Raw genomic sequence first — 25,215 nt, 5'->3', positions numbered from 1 at the left:
AGCTGGTATGTGGTAAAAACTTGATAAATGTTAGCTATTATTATATAGTCATTAATTGAATGGTGCTTTTATCAAATGACTTTGGGGAACTTTTGTTTACTACAATAGTGATTCTCAAATTCAATGTTAAAGCATTTTAATCTATCACAATCAGCTGTGAGATGTGCCATATATGATTTATTACTGTTAATAAAAACCAGATATTAATGTGTTCCAAAAATATTAAGTTTTTACTATATGCTAGGCCCTAGGGTAGACTCCGAAGATGCAGTGATGAGCAAAAACAGACGTGGTTGGTCAGTATGTTTACAGAGCTTTTAATCCAGTGGGAAAGACAGATATTAAAAAAAGACAAAAATGCATATTTAGAAATAAGTACTGTGGAGGAAAGGAACATAGTCTATGAAAAATCCTGGCCAGTGGTGAGAAGTGCTTATTAGTGAAGTCTTCCTGGGCAGGTGACCTACTACAAGGTGATTAGTGCAGGATGAGTAGATGTTAATTTTGTAAAGAATGGGAGTGAGAGTGTTTTGGATTGCAGGGTGGAATGTGTAAGTGCTGCGTTTTGGTGGGAGGTATCGGGGTATGTTCAAAGACCTGAAAGAAGGTTGGTGTGCAGAAAACAACATGGAGAGTATACAAGCTGAAGCTGGACAGGTAGGCAGGGGCCAGAGCATGTGGGTTCTTGGTGGCCATGTCTAAGAATTCTAGTCTTAAGCTCAGCAGCCATAAGTCATTGATTTGTAAGCTTAGGGTGGGAGGTGATTGGAAGAGATTAGTGATGGGATTTTTGTTTTATAAAGATGACTGGCGGGGAGCCTGAGTGGCCAAGTTGGTTAAGCGACCAACTTTGGCTCAGGTCATGATGTCACGATTTGTGAGTTCGTGCCCCATGTTGGGCTCTGTGCTGAAAGCTTAGAGCCTGGAGCCTGCTTGGGATTTTATGTTTCCCTCTCTGCCCCTCCCCTGCTCAGGCTCTGTCTCTCTGTGTCTCTCAATAACAAATAAATGTTGAAAAAAATTTAAAAAAAGATGACTGACAGTAGAGTGCATTTGAAGGGACCAGAGTGGATTCAGGGGGGCTAGTTGTGAGGCTATGCAGTTGCCAGTAAGAGGTGATGGTGGCTTAGAAAAGGATGGTAGCAGTGGAGGAGGTGAGGAATAGAGAACCTAGGAGTAGAAGCCATAGGACTTGACAATGGGTTGTACATCAGGCACTGGGTAGAGAAGTATAAAAAACCATGCTTAGGTTTCTAGCCCTCATTTTGATGTAGACCATACTGAGTGAGGACTGGGTATAGATGGAAAGTTAGTTATGTCTTGAGTTTACTGAATTTGAAAGATCAAAGTGGAGTTCAGTAGACAATTGGCTATTCAAGTATATAGCTCAGAAGACAGGCCTAAACTGTAGTTAAAAGTTTGTGATTAATTTATGTTAAAAAAAAAATACCCTAATGTATTTTAGTGGATTCAGGGTACATTGGAGCCCCTGATCTGAAGTGCTTTCTGAGAGGTGGGAAAAAGGACTGAAGGTAGGGGTAATGTGCCAGAAATTGACATCTTTTGGAGTGTTCCATGCCTGTGAAATCACCTATTTGTCCTGGTAGAAGATGGCTTGAGAACTGCGAGGGTTCAGGGTAAAGGTCAAATGTCAGAGATGGGTTCTGTGAATCCAGCACCAGTTGACTCATTGGCTGTTTCCCAGCTCCTTTGCATTCTGCTTGCACATACTCAGTGCTATCCTTACTTGATCTTTTTCTGTTGCCTGAGTGCCAAACTTCCTCCTCCTGTCCTTTGGATTTCTCCTTCCTGAAGCACCTTTCTCACCTTCTACCTCCGTTTTTTTTATTCAGCTATAATTAACACACTTACTTGTTTAAGGTGTATGGTATGATTCAACAACTCTATACTTTTCTCAGTGTTCATCAAGATAAAGGTGCTCTTGATCCTTTTATTTCACCTATTCCTTACCCACCTTCCCTGTGGTAACCATTAGCTCTCTGTATTTGAGTCTGGTTTTTGTTTTTCATTTTCATTTTCTTAAATTCCACACGAGTGCAATTGTATGGTATTTACTTTTCTGACTTATTTCCATTAACATAATACCCTCTAGGTCCATCCATGTTGTTGCAAATGGCAATATTTTACTCCTTTTTAGGGCTGAGTCATATTCCATTGTGTATACGCACTGCATCTTTCTCCATTGATCTATGGAAGCAACTCAAGTGTCCATTCATGTCTTGGCTATAGTAAATACTGTAATAAACATAGGGGTGCATCTATCTTTTCAGATAAGTGTTTATGCTTTCTTTGGATAATTACCTAGTAATGGAATCACTCCATCATATGGTAATTTTAATTTTTTTAAATGTTTATTTACTTTTGAGGGAGAGAGAGAAACAGAGCATGAGTTGGGGAGGGGCAGAGACAAGGTAGGGGGGAGAGGGAGAGGGAGACAGACACAGAATCTGAAGCAGGCTCCAGGCTCTGAGCTGTCAGCACAGAGCCTGACAGGGGGCTCAAACTTGTGAACTGCGAGATCATGACCTGAGTTGACATTGGACACTTCACCAACTGACCCGCCCAGGTGCCTGGGTAATTTTAAGTTTTTAAGGAATAATCAGACAAGATAAAAAAAGGCATCCAAATTGGTAGGGAAGTAAAACTTTAGTTGTAGAAGACATGGTACTATGCATAGAAAATTCTAAAGACTTGACTAAAAAACTACTAGAACTGATAAATGAATTCAGTAGGGTCATGGGATACAAAATCAATGTATAGAAATGTGTTTCTATCTACTTTTAATGAAGCAGCAGAAAGATAAATTAAGAAAACACCATTTACAGCTGTACCAGAGAGTAAAATACCTAGGAATAAACTTAACCAAGGAGGTGAAAGACCTGTGCTCTGAAAATTATAAAACACTGATGAAAGAAATTGAAGATGATGTAAACAAATGGAAAGATATTCCATGCTCAAGGATTGGTAGAACTAATATTCTGTGCCATACGAACATCTTAACAATCTACAGATTTAATGCAATCTCTATCAAAATACCAACAACGTTTTTCAGAGAACTAGAAAAAATAATCTTACAAGTTGTATGGAATCACAAAAGACCCCAAATACCCAAAGCTGTGTTGGAAAGAATAGCAAAGCTGGAGATAGCACAATCCCAGACTTTAAGATGGAGTACAAACGAGTGTGGTACTGGCACAAACATGGACACCTTATCAATGGAATAGAATAGAGTCCAGAAATAAACCCACATTTAGTCAATTAACGTATGACAAAGGTGGCAAGAATCTACAAGGGGGAGGAAGTTTTTTCTCCCTTCAATTTAAAAAGTTCTTCTGTCTCTATTTCATTTTTGAAACATTTCTGGATCACAAGTCAGTAATTTTTTTTATCCCCCTTTCTTCAAAGGTGTGGCTTTATTGTTTGTTTTTCTTTAGGTTTTTTTATTTTGCCTTATCAAATGGTATGCAAATTCTTTGAAGGGAGGCATGTAAATCAAAGGCCTTACTTGGTGCTTACTAGGTAACACTTAGTGCTGTGTCTTACATATGATTTTCAATCTTACTTCCACAGAATGTAAGCCTGGCTTAGCCTTAAGAAAATGGGCCTTTGACTAGTTGTAGTTTAGATTTGTGCTATAAGAAGGTAACTGATTATTTATTTTCTTGTTATTTTGAATGGGAGAATGTTTATTAAACTAAAGATAAAGAGTAAGTTCTGTGTGTTTAAAAAAAAAAGTGTCATGAAAAGTGTGGAACAGTGAAGATCGTATACTACCATTTATGTTAGAAAGATGGGGAAAAAGAATAGGTTAGTACTTTTATAGCATTAACCTGTGTAAGAAGGCATGGTTTTATTAACTAAAAGATCCTGAAATAATTGGATGTCCTTATGCAAAATGAATTTTAACACAGACCTTACACTTTTCACAAAAATTAACTCAAAATTGATCACAAGTCTTAAAATGCAAGACTTTAAAACTTCTAGAAGAAAACAGAGGGGAAAATCTACATGACCTTGGGTTTGGTGATGAGTTCTTTACAATATCAATCGTATGATCCATGAAAAAAATTTGGTAAGTTGGATTTTACTAAAACAAAACCCTGTGCTCTGCAAAAGACACTATTAAGAGTGAAAAGAGTCACAGACTCAGAGAAATATTTGCAAAATATATCTGTTAAAGGATGTGTGTCCAAAATATATGAAGAACTTTTAAAATTCAACAGTGAGCAAACATCTTTTTTTTTCATTAGTGAAATGCAAGGAAGATACTTTTACACACTAATTTAGAATGGCTAAAGGTAAAAAAAAAAAAAACTGACAAAACCAATTACTGGGGAGAATGTATAGCATCAGGCACTCTCATTTCTGGTGCAAATGTAATCTAGTACAGCCACTTTGGAGATAGTTTGTTCATGTTTTACAAAGCTCAATGTGGTCTTACTACATAATCCAGAAATCACATTCCTGGGTATTTACTTAGCTGTTTTTAAAACTTATTTTCACACAAAAACCTGAATACAAAATTTACTAAACTGCTTTATTTATAATCGTATAAAACAGGAGGAAACCAAAGTATCTTTCAGGAGGTGAATGGATGAATTTTGGTATGTCTATACAATGGGATACTATTCAGTGATTAAAAGAAAGGAAAAACCTGTTAAGCCATACAAAGACATGAATGAGTCTTAAATTCATATTACTGAATAAAAGAACCCAGTCTGATAAGGCTGTATACTATATGATTCCATTTATATGAAATTCTGGAAGAGGCAAAAATAGAAGGGTTAAACAGATGAGTGATTTCCAGGGGCTTGAGGATTAAATAGGTGAAAAACAGATTTTTTTTTCAAGCAGAGAAACTATGGAGTATGACACCCTAATTAATGGTGGATAGGTGACACTGGGAATCTGTTAAAACCCATAGGACTTTATGGCACAAAAAGTAAACTTTATGCATATTGTAAAAAAAAAAAAAATTGGAAGATTGGGGGATTGGGGGATAGAATGTGGAAAGTGACTGAACAGACTAACTCTATTACAAATAGGTGGAACAACCTTCATGAAAAGGGGGTTGGAGAAATTTCTGACCTGAGTAACTTCAGAAATAAGTGGAGTCAGTAAGACTAAAGGCAAAAGGAATGGTATATAGATGCTTCATTCTAGTAGATAATTATTTACACAAAGGTATAGCTTAACAGTTGTAAAATCACGGTATGTGTACTCTGGAAGTAATAGAGGGTGGATTGTGGGAGGTTATGGATAAATATGGGAAAAGGCTAGAATAATCCATATGGTAACAGATTAGAGTTGAAGGCATCAGTATAATTTTAATTCAGATACACACACATATAGAAATACAGATCTGTATATATACACTAGTTATTATACCATATACATTTCTTTGCTCTATCAGCTAAGATGGCCTAGAAGCAATGATGGTACCCCAGTAGCAATGAGCACACCAAGCAGCCAGATCTTGGTTTCTACTACCGTTTTCTAATGAGAAATGTCTCCAAAGGTTTCCTTGGAGAAATGGCCGATTTTAGAACTGAGTCAGTAAACCTGTAAGACCAGCCTTGAGCATCTTGTACCATAAGTGAAGGAAGTATGTTAAAGGGACATAGGATCCAGCTGAAAAAACTTCCAGTGGCCCATGCTGGAACCATTTGGGTGACCAAATAAACTGCTATTGGATGGTAAACCAAAGTATAAAACACCTGAGTAAATAGTTTTGAATAAATGACTGAATAAAGAAATGAGAGAATGGGCAAATCTTCCATGCAGTAGAATTCTAAATAATTGAGATACTCCAAGGAGGTAGAGCTTCACTCCCCACTAGGTTAGTGTGGACTGCCCGTAGACTTCCTCCCAAAGAGGACCGTATGAAAAGGGAGGAGAGGGAGGACTAACCTCACATTGAAGAAACCTGACAGACACTATTTCACCAGGAAGGTTAATACCAAGATTAATAATCAAAACTAGTAAGACATGTTGGTAGTATGTATTTTTGATATGCTGTCATGAGAATTACACTTCCTTCCCCAAACCTACAACCCAAATCTAAATGTGAGACAACACCAGACCAGTCACAATTGGGGGAAATTCTATAAAATTCCTCATCAGTAATCCTCAGTTTCCAAGGCCATAAAAAAACAAAGTCTAAACTGTCCCCACTAAAAAGTGTCTAATGAGACCTGTCAATTGAATCTAATGTCTCCTGGATGGGATTGTGGAGCAGAAAAAGGCTATTGGTTGAAAATTAAAGTTATCTGACTAAACTCTTGATATTGGATCATATTGTATCCATATTGGCTCATTAGTTGTGATGAATGTACCATATGAATGTAAGATGTTAATAGAAGGAGACCAGATATGGGGTATATGAGAACTCTCTGTTCTTTATTTACAATTTGGAAGTCTAAATTACTCTTAAAAAAAAAAAAATCAAAACACTTTGGAGGGATACACAGGAAACTGATAACAATAGTTGCCTATGAGAGATATTGGGTGCTCTTCACCAAGTACCATAAAGATAAATTGCTTTTTGAACATGGAAGTAAAAAATTCAAGTTAAACATTTAAACTTAAAATATTATAGTTAAAAGTGAAGACTGTTATTTTTTTTTGTTGGGAACAATGTTTCTTTAAGTCTTTAAGAAAACTTTGAAGTATAAAAAGTGCTATATATATATATTTGCCATAACTGCAACAATTATTGGTTCCTTTTTCTTAGATCTTGATATTTAGAAACCTCTTTATTGTGAGTTCCTAGGGGTAAGGAACTATACCTTGGGCTTCAGATAAGATGCAGTTGTGTGATTCTAGGCTCCTTGCCTTGGGCTTATTTATTTAATACTTTGACTGTATTTGAAGGCATATGTAGTCAGAAACTAACATTGCATTCTTCCCTGTTGTCAACTAGCTTATTGGTTGCTTTAATCTTAGAATTTGTTTTTTAATTGGGTAAAGAAATCTCCTAACTTTGCAAGCTTTCATGTCTCCTGTGAGTATGTGGGATAGTTAGAACCATGTGCTTGTTACTTCAGTAAGCACAGCATGGCTTACTTGCATGCTTTAAAGACTGTAATTGGGGGCCGGGGCGCCTGGGTGGTTCATTTGGTTAAACATGCATATCTTGATTTTAGCTCAGGTCATGATCTCATGAGGTTGTGAGTTCAAGCCCCACATTGGGCTCCTTACGGTGATCATGCAGAGCCTGTTGGGGATTCTCTCCCTCCTTCTCTCTCTGCCCCCTCCTACATATGCTCTCTCAAATAAACTTTAAAGATTGTAATGGAATGGTTTTGAGTAGATGCAAAGAGACTTATTTTTACATTTCATTTAACAGTGAATGTTTTCCTTTCAATAACCAGCAGTTTGTCATTACTGTCCCCTTTAATCTTCTGCTAGATGTTTGCTAAGAGGGTTGAATACAGAACTAACAGGTAAGTGTACAACTGCAAGCAAGATCACCGGGTCAAGTCTGAACAAGGGAAAGGGGAAGGCAGAGAAACACTTTCTGAGAAAAGGCAGGGTGTGTGTACCCTTTCAGCAGCTTCATACCTCTGAGGCTGTTTGTTTCCATGCATGCAGAAAGAGAGAAGGGAAAGAATAGTCACTAGTGGACAGTAGGCTCTTTGTGGGGAAATTACCAGCACTGTATCATATGTTTTTCTCCCAAGAAATTTGTGAAGTAGATGTTATTTTCTAACAGGTGAAGAAAGTGAGGTTTAGGGAAATGGTGTGTCTTGTCTGTTTCTACTTGGGGATTCAATGCCTGAGGCAGGGATTGAACACATGTTGGCTGGACTCTGAAGCTTCTTGTATAGTAGGCATGTATTTTCTGCTGTTTCTACTGTTCCATATTGCTCTGAGTAAAGGAAATAGAATTTGGGAGTAGTGGAAGTTTGTCCAGGTAAATTGGGGCATTTCTTTTACCTTCGTCAAATAACTCTGTAGGCAGGAAGAGCACTTGGGCTAGAACCCGTAGAAAGTAACTGATTTATAAAGGGACCACTGAGATGACCACTTCCAGTTCAGGAAGCATGAAGTGTGAAGCCAGTGTATTGGGACTTGATACCAGGGAAACAATGGATTACTGAGAAAGACAATGCATTTATCTTTTTAAATAGGCTCTGAGAAACATGCATTTTAAGAAGTGATTTACTGATCTTACATTGCATTTTTTGAGCAGAATTCCACTTTTGATAGAAGAAAATGCATAGTTATAAGTTTGTGGGCCTGTAAGCAGAAAATTGGCACAATGGGATTTGATCATCTGGCCAATGGCCCTAGGCATTTAGGTAGGGACATTACCTAAATTCTAGTTTCAGATTTTAAAGATATAAACCAGTATGCACAAAGTTAGTGTTCCAAAGGCTATGGATGTGTAACAAACCATCCCCAAACTTACTATATGCTTGCAGATTCTGTGGGTCAGGAATTTGGACAGAGTCCAGAGGGATGGCTAGTCTCTGTTTCATAATGTTAGCGGCATCAGCTGGGGAGAGTGGACAGCTGGGGAAACCCTCTGGAGGTATTTCCATTTATATGTGTGGTGTTGGCTGGGATCCCAGTTGGGGCTTTCCAGCATTTGACGTGGTCTTCCCAATGTGGTCTGGGCTTCCTTGTAGCATGGCAGCCTCAGGGTAGTTAGAACTCTTCATGGTGGGTCATGACTTCAGGCTCAAGTGTTCTGACAGACAAGGTAGAAACTGCTTGAGGTTTTATGACCCAGCCTTGGAAGTTACCAAGCATTGCTTCTGCTCTTAAAGCACTTAAAAACCCACCCAGATCAAGATTTGGGTACATATATCCAAGCCTTTCAATTGGAAGAATATCAAGATTACATTGAAGAGCATGTAAGGTGGGAGATAACGTTACTAGTGTTTTTTGGAAAATACCATTTGTAAAACTCTGAGCCATGTAATTTGGTTATGTGTCCTATACAAGACAGGAGATGACTGTATTCATGTTTCCTGCCATTTCTATTTTTAGCTTAGCAATCGCTTCATCACCATGGATACTTGTCAGCTTTTTGTCTTTCCTCAGTTTCATGTTCTTGTGTCTCTTTTTAATGAGTTCAGGTTGTCTAATAACCTCTAGATGTCTGGGGATTGTTAGTAAGAATTTAGTTTTGGTTAGTCTCTATTCAGTATTAGTTTGTGTGAGCGAGGGAGTGTCCGCCCCATGCAGTTTCTGAAGGACCCAGGTTTATTACATCTAATGACCTTAGTACCCACTAAGATCTCAGAATTCTCTACTGGATCATGTGCAACTTATGTGGATAAGGCACACTCTCTCTTAACTGCCTAGTCTTGGTCCTCCACGTTACCTCTGCTTATGTTTTATTGGTGACAGGTAGGTATGTGGTCCCTACAGATCTGGAGGGACTGGAGAATAGCCTGGTGTGTGCCAGGGAGAAAGGTGAGGTGTGAATCTTAGTTATGCCTGTTGTATATGCCCTCTCCTCTTCTCCCCTTCAAGCTGCTAAGGAGCCTGGAGCCTAAGCATTAGCAGAAAAATCCAGGGGAGAATGAAACTAGCTGAGCAACTAATTATTCATTTTCTTTTAAAGTTGATCAGTTTGCAGAATAGTGATGAATTACAGAAATCTAGACAAGAGCTGGATCCTAACGATTTCTTAGTTCAGTGGTTTCAGATTGGTTTTGGAAGCAGATTTCTTTTATCTAAACTAAATCTTATGGGGAAACTCCAAATTATACAACGGAGAGTGAAGTTTCTCTGATGCCCAATCCATTCTCTGTGTCTTAGACACCCTAAGTCTTTTCTCAAGGAATCCTGGGGTGTTGTGGATCAGATCTGATCATTTAACAGGTAGGAGAAACCGAGGGGCAGGGACACAACTGCCAAAGATTTTATGGTTTGAAGCAGGTGTAAGGTTGAAATCAAGTCTTGGTAGCCTTGGGCCAGTGTTCTTTGCAATATTACTTATGCTATTGCCCTTTTTTTTTTTTTTTTTTTTTAAAAGTACACAGAGTCCTTGAGACTCCTGGCCTGAGGTAGGACACTATACCTTCCTGGTATTTTTGGCAGCTTCTCTTCATTATCCCAGCAGTTGGCAAAGAGCCAGAAGAGGGAAGTGAGCTGCTGCGTGAACACCCATGGAATTTGTTCCTTGTGATGAATTTCTCATGGCATGAGGAAATGGTGTCTTGCACTTGAATCTGAAGAGGGATTCTTTAGCTGGGTGGGACATTCTGGGACCAAGGACGGAGGAGCTGAGTCTTCCTGAATTCTCTGCCCTCTGGCTTTGATAGGATCATACAGTTGTACCTGGAGAGGAGCACAGTGTGGTGAGAAGAGCATGAATCTTGGAAGTAAGTAGACCTGGATTTGAATGTTAGGAGTTACATGACTTTGGGCAAGGCACTTTGTCAGTTTGAACCTTTTGTTTTTACCTTAAAATGTGAATTTCGTAAGTACCATTTAAGACTGTTGGCAAAATGAGAGGTGGTAATACATTTAAAACCTCTCAGATAGTAGAAAGTGATGGGGTGTTGCCATTGAGAGCATCCGCTTTTATGTCTACCAGACTGGGGGTCAAGTCCTAGTTCTGCCACTTATAGCTGTATGAACTTCAAATCTTAAATTTCTTTTGTTTAATAAAAATGGACCTCAGTATAAGTTTTGGGGGAAAAGGATAAAAAGTTTAATGAAAGTAACTTGGCTGATCTTGATAGATGTTAATTGGAATTATTCCTGTTTTTTTTTTCCCTCAAAATAGCATGAAATTCAGGTAGTCTTGTAAAACTTCGGTTTATAGTAACTATGTTCATAATACTCACTGGTGACTTTTAGAGAATTATACTGATGGTGGATAGGGTCTGTCTAAGTAGGGCAAGGGCTTAAGTTAAAAAAAAAAAATTTAGCTTTGCAAATACAGGATGGGAATGCTTACCTTCATAACATCAGTTTCATAACATTTTGTATGAAATGGTTTGCAGGGTTAGATGTAAACGTTATTCGCATGCACTTATAGTTGTGGACAGCCCAGAGAGTGTCTGCATTGCTGGATGCTCCATCGAAGAGGGAAAAGGATTCATTTTACTGTAGCTACAGCATGATGACCAACATGGGGAAGGATCTGGGAAGAGGAGTAAGGCAGAGAATATATGTCCAGGAGGGCCTTGTTGTCTAGGTGGGGAGTCTAAGGAAGCTGCTAGGGATGTTCAGTCTGAAAGAACTCAGTAGTGAATGTCCTTGCTGTTTTCAACTATTTGAAGGATGATAAACAGACTTTTCTGGGAGCCGAGAGAGTTCATTGGCTGAGTACTTGGCTGAGGTCCAAGGCTAAGGGGAGAAGTGCTGCTTAGAAGTCTGGCAGGTGATTTTTTTTTTTTTTTTTAATCAATCATATAGCTGTCCCCTCCCCCAAATCCACAGAAGACCTTCATGCGCTTGAGGCCTGAAGAAAGAGGACTGGTCAGGGGCCGTGAGCTTACTCAACTCTTGTTTGTATGATTACCTCCAGTGCCCTTCTTCTCCCTGCCAGCACAGCAGCCTCTAACTGCTGCTTCCCTCAACCCTAACCAGCTGGCCAGGAAGTAAAGCAACACCTGGTATACTTGACTGTAGAGCTGCTTAAGCTTTAACATGCACGTGAATCCTCTGGGGATCTTAGTAAAATGGAGATTGAGTCACACAGATCTTGGTTGGGGCCAATCTGAATTTCCACTGGTGGTGATGATGCTGGTCTATGGTCCGTACTTTGAATAACAAGGCTCTACTGCAACTCATGACTCTTCCCTGCAGGCTACCTCCAAGTGTCGTTAGGCTAAATGACCCCCTCCTAGGTGCTCTGAGGACTAAGTCCCACACCTCTGTTAGCAGAGGGTTACTGTCTGGAAATAGTGCTGTATTCCCCTCCCAGCACCCATGAAACCATCTTACCCAGATAGAACTTAGCCTTCCAGTCTCCTTGTCATGTGTAGGACCACTTTAGCAGTTATCTGATGTATTTGAAAAAAACAAAAAAGCCAAAAAAAAACCCCCAAAAACATGGTCTTGACTTCATCCACACTGTTGGAAATCTAGCACTTCCTGAATGTGTGCATTATGCTGTCAGACACCTTACCCCAAGAACCAAGTATCTATTTGCCTAACAATCAGGCAGATTTCTTCTCTTTTAGCTGTATGTGGAGATTACCCTGAGGTAACAGCTTGCTGTAGTACTTTGTAAAGTAATCTTTAAAAGGTATGCGTATAATGAGCCCTTGCTCAATGAAGCCATAACCCCAGGAATAATGATTGAATCTAGTTAAATATATCTGCCTCCCTTTGTCTTTTTTTTTTTTTTTTATTCTATCAGACGATCTATAGGAGGATTCTAAGTCTCTGACATCCTTTTTAAGGTCGTGTCCCTTCCTGCAGCAGTGGCTTATTGGTCAAAGTGAAGTAATTGAGAGATGTCTCATGACGATCTTGGTGAGGGAGGTCTCTTATACAAAATCGTGTTGCTTTTCTATTCAGAAACTGGCCTTGGGTAAGGAACTTCGTATCCCTGATCACATGTGAACTCCTCTGCAGAAAGGAGATAAAGATACTAACCTTGAAGAAATTAAATGAGATGTTTATGAAAGCAGTTGGTCCATTCCTGGCATATGAAATGAAATGGCAGCTTCCTTTGTCTTCCATTTGTTTCTAACTTTTGTATGAGGGACACATTTTATTTCCTTTTTTGCTAGTCTGAAAGCATCTTCCGAACAGGATCTATATTTTAAATCCTTTTTTAGCCCTTTACTGTGTGTTCAGTAACAAAATGTTGAATGAATTAATGAATGACCAGATGATCTCTAAGGTCTTGGTGACCTTTTAAATTCTCTGATTTTGATTCTTTTAGTGTTCCAGCTGCTTAGAAGCAATTTGGAGAATTCCCTTAAGATGAATGTCTTCCATGTTAAGGATTTTCTTTTTTGCAGTTTTATAAAATATGTATTATATTATTACTAATAAGTATGTACCTGGGCTCAGGAGCTGGCTGCAATAGTAAAAGTAACCTCTTGAGTTTACGACCTTGGGCCTGATTCTTTGTCTAGTATGAATTGGGTAGGTCAGAGTCTAGTCTTTGCCAGCACTGCTCTCTTGGGAGGATCCCTGTGAAAGATGAGCAAGAAATACACATTTGTTATTGTCATATGATTTGGGAGTCTCTCATAATAGAGGCTGAATTTCAGATCTATTCATTTCGGTGCTCATAGAAGATGGTTTTTTTTTGTGTGTGTTTTAGATTAAATTATGATCTGGCTAGTGGGGTCAGGCCAACTCAGCTAATTAGAGGAGAAACAGTAGGTCCTTTTGAATGTAGGGATGGTACCTGGCTACCTACATAGGCAGGTATTTCTTGAGTTGTCTGTACAGATGAATTGCTGACAGACCATGCCAGTTGAGGCCATCTTTAGTACTGTCATTGTGCCTCTGAGATGGACAGCAGGCTGGTAGAAAAATGCATGTCAGATTTAGACCCGAATTTAAATCATGGTAGGTATATTCTAGAACCTCAGTTTCTTAGGGATGCTATCGGCCTTTTAGGTTTGTCAGGGTGATGAGTTAGATAGTATATGTTAAATGCCTAGTGCAATGCCTCGCAGTGAGATTAGGCTTGATTTAATGACGGTGATGCATTTCAGAAGAGGTTTGGACTCAAAGTATCAGCCCTGTAGCATGTCTGGAAGGAATGTCCCAAACTTGACTGCTGCATTTTATGACAAAAGTGCAGACTGCAGTGGTGATGCTGAGTTTTTCATGGATCTGGAAAATGTGACAACAATCTGGGGAGAGAAAAGTCTCAATTGCCTGTTTCCTGACATGATAATTTGAGATACTGTCCATATGTGAGTAGCTTCAGCCACTCCTCCCCTACTCAATTACATAGGAACTGTTGTCCACTTAAGGCTTTTTGTCTAGGGGGCAATGTGTTTAGTAACGTTTTCTTATCTCAATTTATTTCAGTTCCTGATACCCAACCTGACTTCTGTTTTCCTTTAATTCTTAAAAAAGTAGAGGAGCCAGAAATAAAATGAAGATCATTAAGCCCATTTCACATGAGTGGCCTTTTTTATTTTTTATTAAAAAAAAAAATTTTTTTTCAACGTTTATTTATTTTTGGGACAGAGAGAGACAGAGCATGAACGGGGGAGGGGCAGAGAGAGAGGGAGACACAGAATCGGAAACAGGCTCCAGGCTCTGAGCCATCAGCCCAGAGCCCGACGCGGGGCTCGAACTCCCGGACCACGAGATCGTGACCTGGCTGAAGTCGGACGCTTAACCAACTGCGCCACCCAGGCGCCCCGAGTGGCCTTTTTTAGACTGTAGAGGGTTCTGAACTGTACCTTTAAGTGTTGGAGAGATCTTGCACCAAGCTTTGCTAATTAGCTTGTGGCCTGTCAAGTCAGAGTGGATCAAACAGTCTCTGGTTCAGAGGCTCAGGGTGTCACTGTGAGGTTCTCCAATGATAGGTGAATTTGATTCCATGCAGTACAAGTGGTTTTTAGTTATTAGATCTTTGTATCCTGTTTAGCTAATTTTAGATTCTGAGAAACTGGGTGGTGAGTTTGTGAGTAGGGAGGATTGATAACTGTGGGATCCAGAAGTAAAAACAAACATATTTTTGTTACTCTCCATACAGCTATTTTGAACTAGAGAGCAGTGGTCTGAGGGATGAGATCCGATATCACTATATACATAACGGGAAACCCAGGACCGAGGCGCTTCCATACCGGATGGCAGATGGACAGTGGCACAAGGTCGCTTTGTCAATTAGTGCCTCTCATCTCCTGCTCCACGTCGACTGCAACAGGTATGTCTGTGCTTTTGTTCTTTTGTGATTCTGTCCTTGAAATCGAGCAGTGGGAAGGGGAAAAATATCAAACCCCTCCAGGCCTTGCTGGGAAATAAAAAAACCAAGGGACCCTAATTGTAATTTAACCTACCAAATGGGCCATTAGATGTGCTGAAATGACCAACTGTAATATGCTAAGAAAACAGTTCATTAAGATGAAACAGTATCCTGTGATTAGGAACAAATGTACAAAAGGTTGATTACAGATTGGGGAATATTAAGTGCACCTCCGTGTACTCCAGGCACCAGCTGAAATTCCATGGAGCTGTGCTCACAGTTAACTGTGATATATTGTTGTTGAGTTCGTTCCACTTGGAGGCAAATAAGCCATTCTACCTTAGAATGAATCTGAGAAGCCTGTGCCACTGAAGCAGCTAATTCTATTTCACTTCATCAAGCACAGCTTTGCTTAAATATCTTTTTCAAAATGGAGGCTTCTTAAAGAGGCTGTGCTTTTTGAATCTTTTGGAATTAATGCCATCCATCCTCTGCAGAGGAATGAGCCTTTCAGTTTGCCAGAGGATGGCAAGACTTTGTGACATCTGGGGGATTTCATCGGGCATTGTGAACTGGGGTGGGAAGGAGATCTTGTCCCCCATGTATGTCACTGGAGTCAGGTTTGCTTCGAGCTGAAGAAAGACTGATGGTGTCTGTCGGATCATTTGCGGCTGGACAACTGGTGAATGGTGGTCAAGGGGAATGTTTTGACCTCTCTGGAATCCACTGAAAATCCTTGTGGATAGTGATGTTACAGAGAATATTTTTGCATTGTGAGCAGTGCCCATGAATTGTTGATTCTTGTTAGTGATACAAAAAGTTAACTTGTTCCATTAGGCCCAGGATAAGGAACAGGCATGTGGGGAACAAACTACCTTCTGGGACCAAACAGGAGGAAGAATAATCCAAGGTTAATCAGCTCCAGACTACAATTCTAATGAGGAGGTATTTGAATGTACTTATAATTATAGCTCTGCAGTCTGTTTTGGAAGAGGACCTGGAAGGGCAGAGAACAAATTAATGCCAGGCTTAAGGGAAGTTCTGCCATCTTGAATTAGTCTTGGTCTATTTTGATTTGCTGAAGATGTTTGTGGCCTTGAGAATAATTGTGGCTTCAACCAGATTATAATAAGTATGCCTGGATAAATTTTTCATAGAAACAACTTGTTCCTTGTGACCTTATTGTCCTAACTTGGGCAGCCTGCATAAAGCCAGCCCTCAGCCATCATCATGTCCATTTCCACCTTCAAGAGCTCATTGGTGGGATGCTTGGGTGGCTCAGTCAGTGTTAAGCATCTGACTTCGGCTCAGGTCATGATCTCACGGTTTGGTTTGTGGGTTCAAGCCCTGTGTCAGGCTCTGTGCTGACTGCTTAGAGCCTGGGGGCCTGCTTCAGATTCTGTATCTCCCTCTCACTCTCCCCCTCTCCTGCTCATGCCCTGTCTCTCTTTCAAAAATGAATAAATGTAAAAAAAATAAAAATAAAAAAGAGCTCATTGGCTACTTATTTTCTAGAAGTTAGGTAGTAGCATTCTTGTTGCTGCCCCCCAGCCCCCACCTGTATTGCTGCCCAAATGGTAGAGCCGAAGGGCCCTGCATGTCCTATGCCACAGGTCAGAAAGAGGCCACAAAGCTCTAGTTTAGCAATTCCCACCTGAACAGTCTGGGAGACATTGCTGGTTTCTTGCTATGCAATTCTTTGCTTCTGCCTTCCAAAAGTGTTTTTTTCTTTTTTAATATAATTTATTGCCAAATTGGTTTCCATACAACACCCAGTGCTCATCCCTCCTTCCAAAAGTTTTTATCTGTTTTTCTAATATTATCTCTGGCGGAGAAAAAAGAAGAAAGGATAATCTAAAGTTTCACACCTTCACAGATACTCTGGTTCCTATGAAATACTCTTTTCTGACATCCTTAGCCACTTGCCTGCTCTGAATTTGGGGAAGTTAATTTCTTTTCATCTCCATTTTTAAATTTCTAAACTAGGATAATACCTATTCGTAGATGGGAGTGCTAAATGAGATAATCCACATAAGGTGCTCTGAAGTGGTGCTTCATCTTTGCTCAGGGTGATGTTTGTTGTGGATTCTGCACGTTTATGGTACCTCTTTGTCTCCAAACTTTCAGCCACTGTATGTCCTTCTTGGCTACCTTGGCCCTTTTAAGAGGAAAGTGGGTAGAGGATGGGAGAGCTGGAGCCCCCAATAGTCTATAGGGTCATCCTCATTTATAAGGAATGGACTGAGGGGGATGCTGAATATTCCTTTCCTTCTCTTGAAAATTTTCATACTTTGGTTCATGACCTAGCATGTCCTTTATGTAAGATCTTGGAAGGAGAATGTAAAGTTGTTTGCCTGTTAATGATTCATGGGCTCAAACACAAATGAGGCTTTTAGATAGATCGGGAGAAAGAAAGACCCAGAACAACTGGGCCACAGGAGAGGTTAAAAACTGATTTTTGGTGTAGTTCCCAAAGCTGATGGCATGTAAGAATTTTTGGGGAACTTATAAAAAAGATGGAGTTACCAGGCCCCATCTTTGATCTGTTGGATCAGATTCCCTGAGGGTGGAAATGTCTAAAAAGCTATATTTTTAACAGGCTTTCCATGTAGCTCTTATGCAGGTGGTCTAGCTTTGGTAAATGGAGTAGTATCTCACAACCACTGGTTTAGGTGGAAGGGGAGAAAGCTGGAGAAGAGGCTAGGCTGCATTGAATACATGAGAGATCCTAGAAAACCAAGTACCTGCAGCAGAGCCCTCAGGAAAGAAGAAAAGATTAAGGAAAGAGGGCACTGTCTAGTGAATAACATAGGCTTACCTTCTTCACAAGTTTTTTTCTTAGCACTAGTTGATTCTAGAGTGGCAAATGCCCTGGTCCATTTATCATGATACTGGTCTACCACTTCTATAGGCCACTCTCACAGAGAGTGAATGTTACAAAGGCTGATTTTTACTCCTGAAACTATTAATTTCATACTACCTGAGATTATTTTGGGTTGCTTTTCCCCTTGGAGTTACACTTTTTTCTCAACCTGTTACCCACTAGAGTTCTGCTGGTTAAGTGACAAACAGTGATGTGGTAACATTTATTGAGTGTTGACTTGTGCCAGGCACAGTGCTAAGCTTTTATGTAGGTTAATTCATCCCATACTCATGCTGTTTCTTTCTTGTTTTCAAATGATAGACCAGAGATTACATTATAAGTCTGCAGTCCTGCTTCTAGTAAGCGGTTGTACTGGGATTTGGAATCAAGTCTGATTCAGGAGTGTTCTAACTGCTAGATCATTTAGCCCAACGTGGGGGACCATGGCACTGGACTTGGAAGCTGAGGGAAGTCCAGAGCCTGGTTCAATGTGATCAGTTTGCTCTCTTTTGGTATTTTCGTCCCACACATCTTACATTGCTGATATTGGAGTTGTTTGGTAGGATACAGAATCTTCCTGATGGAACCCATTGCATTGGCATGGGGGAAGGGACCTGTGTTTATTGAATACTACAGACTAGGTAACATGCTGGGCATAATATTTCTTAGGATATTAATGTGGGGACAATTTATTAGACCTGTTGAACAAGTTTGGAATTAGAATGGCTCAGAGATACATAACCTAAAACTTTGAACCAAGATCTAACTCCCATGCCTTAGTCTTTCTGTCCCTCCACGCCACCTCTGTAAAGTGTTAATGACCTGTACTTCCCAGGACATAGTCACAACCGCATTAGGGAGTCTTCTGAGGGGAGAAATGCTCCAAAATTTTCTGGACCGTAAAGACATTTGAAACAGGAAGATTTTCCTGGCAATTTTATTGCTCTGAAGAAGTGGTATGTGGTGCGATTTTCCACCCTTTTTAGCTTAGAATTGAGAAACAGCCTTTTCAGACGTAATTACATTAATTGCCACAAGAGAAGTGACTGCTATTTTAGTTGGTGGTTTAACACTTCCTGCTTGCTTCGGAGACTTAGTTTTCTTCCTGCTTTAGCTGTTGAGCTGGACCTACTTTTAGAAGCTCCCAAAGTATGGGTAGCAGATTACCTCAAGCTAGAAACAGAAAAGGAACCATTCAGTTGGGCGGCTAGCCTGATTATCTCCATTGCCTTGGGTTTTTCTCTAGCTGCCTTTATATTAATAGCTGCCAACAAAGACAAGAATGAGGCCTGTGCTAACCTTCTCAGATTGTCTCATTCCATTCTCCTTTCACCCTGTGGCCTGTTCCCATTACTCCGAGCCCTGAATCCACTGACATCTGGGATTCAGTGCATAAGCATTCTGTTCACCACAGAAGACTTTCCTCCCCTTTGTTTGGTAACTTTTAACTTTCAGTCAACCTATCAAAGTAACGTATTGGACACACTCTCTGCCAGGCTGTGGAGGATACAAAGAAATAAGAGTCCTAGCCGTTGAAAGTTCATGGCTTATTCACTCACTTTTAATTCTGAAACCACTAGGGCCCCCCACAGTGATTGGGCCTGGCCTCCAGATATCAGAGAAAGCATAGACTTGGACTGAAACCCTATTAGCAGGCTGATTGGACAACTCCTAATAGCAGTTGAGCAGCGGATAGAACTGAAAAAAGTTATTCCCAGCATCTTGAAGTGACTGGAGCCGAGCTTCTCAACAGCTGAGGGACAGGCTCAAATGTGTTTATCATTCTAATGGTACATTCACCCAGCACTTTGTGCAATATGCAGGTGTCCCTACTCTAAGCAAACCTCCTGTTGCCTCACTGCTGGAAAAATTTCTCTTACACAGTCATACTGCAACACAGCTCTGAACCCTCACCTCATTGCTTCAGATTTGTACAAGTGTGCACACACGTGTGCAGTGCAGTTGTCACTCTGACAGTGAACATCATGATCATGGTCTAGACCACAAATACACATAAGTTTTTTTTAACACCTGCTATTTGTTTATTGCAGAGCACATTGAATTTTTGCATACAACTGATCTGGAGCATGCAGAATTTGAAAACTTACTATAAATCACTGAACAAGCCAGTAATTCAACATTTGTGTCTAATATTTCAGAATAACTTCAGGATATGAGCATCTGTTTCTCTAGGTTTTTCATAATGAAGTATGTTTATATGGCATCTTCATTTCAGGGGGCTCCCAAAGAATTTACAAACATCTTATTAAACCTAAATTCCTTAATGTAGTTAAGCCACACGTATAATGTACTACATTGATTTTACAAACATTTTCACTATAGTAAGGAGGGGGAAATTAAGAGATGACCATCAAAGGCTATAGCTTCCAAGAGATCCTGACCAAGACTCAATCTCCTGGCTTTTCAACTGATACGTTATTCACTTCACAAACTGGAACACATGCGCACAATTTACCAAACTTAAAATAAAATTGAGAAACCAGCATATGCCTCAGGTCCAGCTAACTCATCAGCTCCAGACCTTCTGTCTAGGAAGAGATGGCAAGTAAGCTAGAGAGAGAGGATATTCCCGTGTGCAAATTTTAACAATATCAGGCACCAGTACAAGAGATGTTGTAAGGCAGTTCATGATGGATTGCTAGATTCCTGATGGAGACACTCAGGTCTGGTAGATCACAGGAGGGAGAACTGGGGTGTGGACTGGCCTCTCAGACTGCTCTTACCTTCCCAGGTGAAAATGAATTACAGTTTCTGCAGCTTTACAGTTTTGCCACTGTGTGATCTGATTCTGTATCAGTCACATGAGAATTTGGCTTGGAACAGGGCTCATCTTGTAAGTATTACAAAGCCAGTCATAGTGTCGGTGAGAGAGGAGTGTATATGCATGAGTGTATCAAGTTGAGGGAAAGCTTGCAGGGAGGGCCAGAAAAGGAAGTATGAGAGAGGGGAGGGAAGAAAAGGAAAGGGAGAGCTCTTGTCTGTGTGATGAAGCATATGAGCTCTCTGGCTTAATCTGGACTGAAAGGAATGCTGAATCTTTGTCTTGGTTTTGCCATTTATAAAATGGGATTTCCATGCATTATGCAGGAGTGTGAAATCAGGCCATTTGTGTCTTACATTCCTTGAAGAGTCTTAGTTTGTTCATTCACTCATTTGCCAGGAACTGCACTTGCACCTGTAAAAGGGAAATCATAGTGACTCTTCTAACATAAGATTGTAGGAATGTAGCAAAAGAGTGTATGCAACATCTTGATAATTTCAAGCTGCTTTGTAAACACATAGCATTATGAAACATCAATATATGCCATCATATAGAGAAGATGTTAAAATATATTGGAAAACAGTGCAGTAAAGTCAGATTTTCACCTGTATAAAAACAGTATCTCATGTCGCATAGATCAGGGCCTAGTGTGTAATGTGGATCTGTGGTGCAATGTAGGATTTGAGATCAATCAGGTCCTTGAAGTTCTTCTGATGGCCAAATCATAGGCAACATTCTCCAACAGTTTTGGTACCACGGTTGCCAGTGCAGCACAAAAATGGTCTTTACACCAACAGAGTCTCTTCAACAGGTATGCAATTGTAGAATCTCTTTAAAAATAGGTAACTATGGGGCACCCGGCTGGCTCAGTTGGTTAAGCACCTGACTTTGGCTCAGGTCATGATCTCATGGTTCATAAGTTTGAGCCCCACATCGGGCTCTCTGCTCTTCGCACAGAGCCTGCTTCAGATCCTCTGCACCCCTGTCTGTCTGCCCCTCCCCCGCTTGCACTCTCCAACCCTCAAAAATAAACAAACACAAAAAAGGTAACTATGGTGAATAGGAAAGAAGATACTCCATTGTGATAAAGTCTTTTGTTGATCCTTGAGAATGTGGCATGACATTTTCCCCTTTTTATTTGTTAGGAGGTACAGAAACTTAGTTCCCCCTCCCCTTCTCAGGAGCCAAAATTATCATGGTTTTTATGAGAGGATGTAAAGCCAGGTGAAGTCTCACTGAGTGAGGAAACTCACTTGTTAAAATTTCCTAAATAAAATAAAGAGTATGAGTTTTTCTACTTGGAAAATCTGGCTTTTTAGCACAAAAGTGTTCTGCACTGCCAACTTGAGCTGAAAGAGATTGTTAAATTGGTATGACCTCGGAAAGTAGTATAGAGTCTCTGGGCCTCGCCCTTCTAGGTATACAGTGAGGGGCTTGGGAACAGATAATTTTTGGGTTTCCTTCTAACTCTGACCTTCTGTGTATCTTTCTGATCTTACCTCATCACAGTATTTAGGGCATATGTTTCTTTTTTTCAATCTTCAGGACCCTGGAGAGCAACTCAGCTTTGCCGTCATCACCGGCCCTTAGTGTAGTATAAACAAGCAGGGGGTTTGCAATGATCTGGATTGATAAGTGGGTTGACATTGCAGCATGCTGCTGGTGAACAAAGACTACTTACCCTAGATGCCCAATCTTTTTTTCTCACTTGTCTCTTTCCTTGCTGGAATAGATGCTGCATATGCATTTTTAGATGCTAAGGGATATTGGCCTTTTGTTCTCTCCTTCTGCTCCTTATTTTTCTGAGTGTTCTACCCAACGTGTGACAGTCGACAGCCTTTGGGAGGTGCTGGGTGACCTGGCAATGAAGGCCTTGGTAGATCGATGATCTACAAGATAGAGCAGTGCACTGTAGCCAGCAGATGATGTATAGCTATGCTGTTGAAAAACATTTTTCTGAACACTGAAGGGAAAAAAAGCCTTTGCTGCCAGCTCGGAGAAATAATGGGGGAGACTGGATCTAAAGATCCAGGTGGCCAGTGCTGTAGATTCTTTGGCAAAGTGGAGAGTAGCTGCTTAATTGTTAGGCAGTTGAGACACTAGGGTATTGGATGCCTTGTTCTGACTGAGCCCCTCACACCTCTACCCATGCTGGTTACCCTGTGGCCTACTCATTCCTACCTTCTTAGGTAGGTTCCAACTTTAATTTTACCTTGTCTTCTAATGAAATCAGTAGAAGACCTATTTCTAATTTTGTCTTCTCAAGAACCTTCAACTTCTGCTCTCATTCCCCAGTGGACTTAATGAACTTGTACTCTGGTGTTTTTTAGATTTGTAAATGGAGAAGACTGAAAAGGAATACAGTAGAACCTATCCCTTATTTGGTGGTTTGTTGGCTACATGAGGCCATAAGTAGATTGACAAGAAGGCACTTGATTGCATACATAGACCTAAGATGTATTAGAATAGAGAGGGAAATAGGATTTCATTTCCAACTTCAGTGATTTCATCTACATGCCTTCAGACACATCCTGAATTGTTGTCGTATTGCATGGACAGGGGTCTATACCAGATAAATGGAAGGGGAAATAGGCTACAAGGGAAATAAATGTTTTCTTGTAGGAAAAATATCGATGCTTGCATCTTCATTGTTACAATTTTATTGTCTTTTTGGTGGATATGCGTAGTTATTTTTTAAAAAGGAAAGCAAGGAGAGAAAAGTCAAACTAGAACAATACAGGTGATGGAAGGAACCTTGTCTTTTTAAAGAATACATTTATATATTGTCTCTGTTCCTCTTAGGATTCACTCGTTGGAATAGAGCATTGGGGAATAAAAAATGCATGAGCCATGAGGACTTTTTACTTAAAAATATTGCGTTAGTTTTTTAGTTAGACCAGGGGTACTGATGTGGTCATTGAAAAGAATGGCTTTTCTACACTGTTGTAAGGACATTCTTCTATCTTTTTGGAAACTCAATGCTAAACAGCAGCCAGGGTGGTTGGATACAAGGAAACAGATATATAGTTGTACCTGTTTGGTGGCTTAAAAAAATTTAATGTTTATTTGTTTTTGAGAGAGAGAGACAGAGCATGAGCAGGCGAGGGGCAGAGAGAGAGGGAGACACAGAATCCAAAGCAGGCTCCACACTCCCAGCTGTCAGCACACAGCCTGACGTGGGGCTCAGACTCACAAACTGTGAGATCATGACCTGAGCCGAAGTTGGACAGTCAACCAACTGAGCCATCCAGGCACCCCTGGTTGCTTTTTTATAGGGGGTATGGCAGGAGTGGGAGTGTCGTGTGAGGATGACGCAGCTTACAGGGAAAATGTTTCTGCACATTGTTTTCCCTGTTCTAACCCCAAATTCAGTTGACTTTGTCCCTCAGCTCCTCCTTCTTAATTTCTTGTGAGTTTCTACCACCAGGAGTTCCAGAGTCACTAAGCCAGTTGCTTAATGTGCCTGGACCCTCACCTGAAGGTTTTGCTGGGCAATTAGAGTGGAAATAATTCCTCTTCTCTTTAGAGGACCTGTTGTGTGATGCTTTCTGTAACTCTTCCTCAGCAATGTCATGTTGCATCTCTACTCGTTAGTCTATTAGTCTGAGGATATAACTTTCCTGACAGCAAACTTCACACACTCGAACTTATAGGCTTGGCATTGGGGCTATCAGCTGGCTTCGTTGGGATACTCAGAATGCCCATATTAATCAGAATGGAATTTTATTTCCACCAGAGGTAGATAGCTCCAGGCTGTGACATCTTGGTACATTCTCAGCGTAATACTTGACTCACTCCTTCACTCAGTGCACTTTTGCTAATACCTGCTCTCCAGGTCTGATGCCATCTTTGAAGGACAGGCAAAAGAAAAAGCTGGGGAATGTACAATTCATATTTCTTGAATTCTTTGACATTTTAGCCTCAGAGGTTCAGCGCTGTGCTGCGGGAAGCTCAGACCGCTTCATCATTAGCGAGTTGAGGTTAGTGTTTCATATTTCTTTAGAGCTGATTCCTGTATTAATTTGTTCTTCAATATAACCCTCTGAAGCAGACATTGCATCTTATAGTTGGGGACTTTTGAGGTGCTGAGAATAGAAGTGACTCATCCAGGAGTATACAGGAAGTCTGTGCAGACTGGAGCCTGGGTATAGAGGTCCTTTCTTATTTCTTCAGGGAGCTTATTCCAAATGAAAACTTTCCATTTTTTCCCTCCTTTTTCTTTCTTTCTTTTTTTTTTTTTAAATTTTTAATGTTTATTTATTTTTGAGGCAGAGAGAGACAGAGTGCGAGTGGGGGAGGGGCAGAGAGAGAGGGAGACACAGAATCTAAAACAGGCTCCAGGCTTTGAGCTGTCAGCACAGAGCCTGATGTGGGGCTTGAACCCACAAACCATGAGATCATGACCTGAGCCGAAGTCGGACGCTTAACCGACTGAGCAACCCAGGCGCCGCTTTCTTTCTTTTTTCAAACACCCCTTGTGACAAGAGAAAACTTTTAACTTCTCACAGAAAAAATACAATGTATCCCATGTATAAACTGAAGAAAACAAAGGCCAAGTTTTATGTGCTATTTTCTAAGACCAGGGTAGTGGTCACCTCCCAGGGCCACTTCCCTGTTGGACCAAAATCTGTCTTGTACATTCTAACCACTCTTGGTCTTCAGACTCTTGAAGGCTTCTGTGGTTCTGTTTTT

At 40.4% G+C, this 25,215-nt stretch overlaps 1 protein-coding gene across 2 annotated transcripts in view; it reads left to right on the top strand.

The window, feature by feature from the left end:
- NELL1 (neural EGFL like 1) overlaps nucleotides 1–25,215 on the top strand; it is a 901,918-nt gene that overhangs the window by 118,147 nt on the left and 758,556 nt on the right. For both annotated transcript variants that reach the window (XM_040495621.1, XM_040495620.1), the window contains exon 4: nucleotides 14,669–14,839. In XM_040495621.1, the coding sequence (XP_040351555.1) occupies nucleotides 14,669–14,839 (171 nt within the window). The remainder of the gene's footprint in view (nucleotides 1–14,668; nucleotides 14,840–25,215) is intronic.

The sequence above is a fragment of the Herpailurus yagouaroundi genome, unplaced genomic scaffold (assembly GCF_014898765.1).
Source record: "Herpailurus yagouaroundi ecotype Mexico unplaced genomic scaffold, PumYag 187, whole genome shotgun sequence".
NCBI lineage: Eukaryota > Metazoa > Chordata > Mammalia > Carnivora > Felidae > Herpailurus > Herpailurus yagouaroundi.
This window is presented reverse-complemented; position numbering and strand designations above follow the sequence as displayed.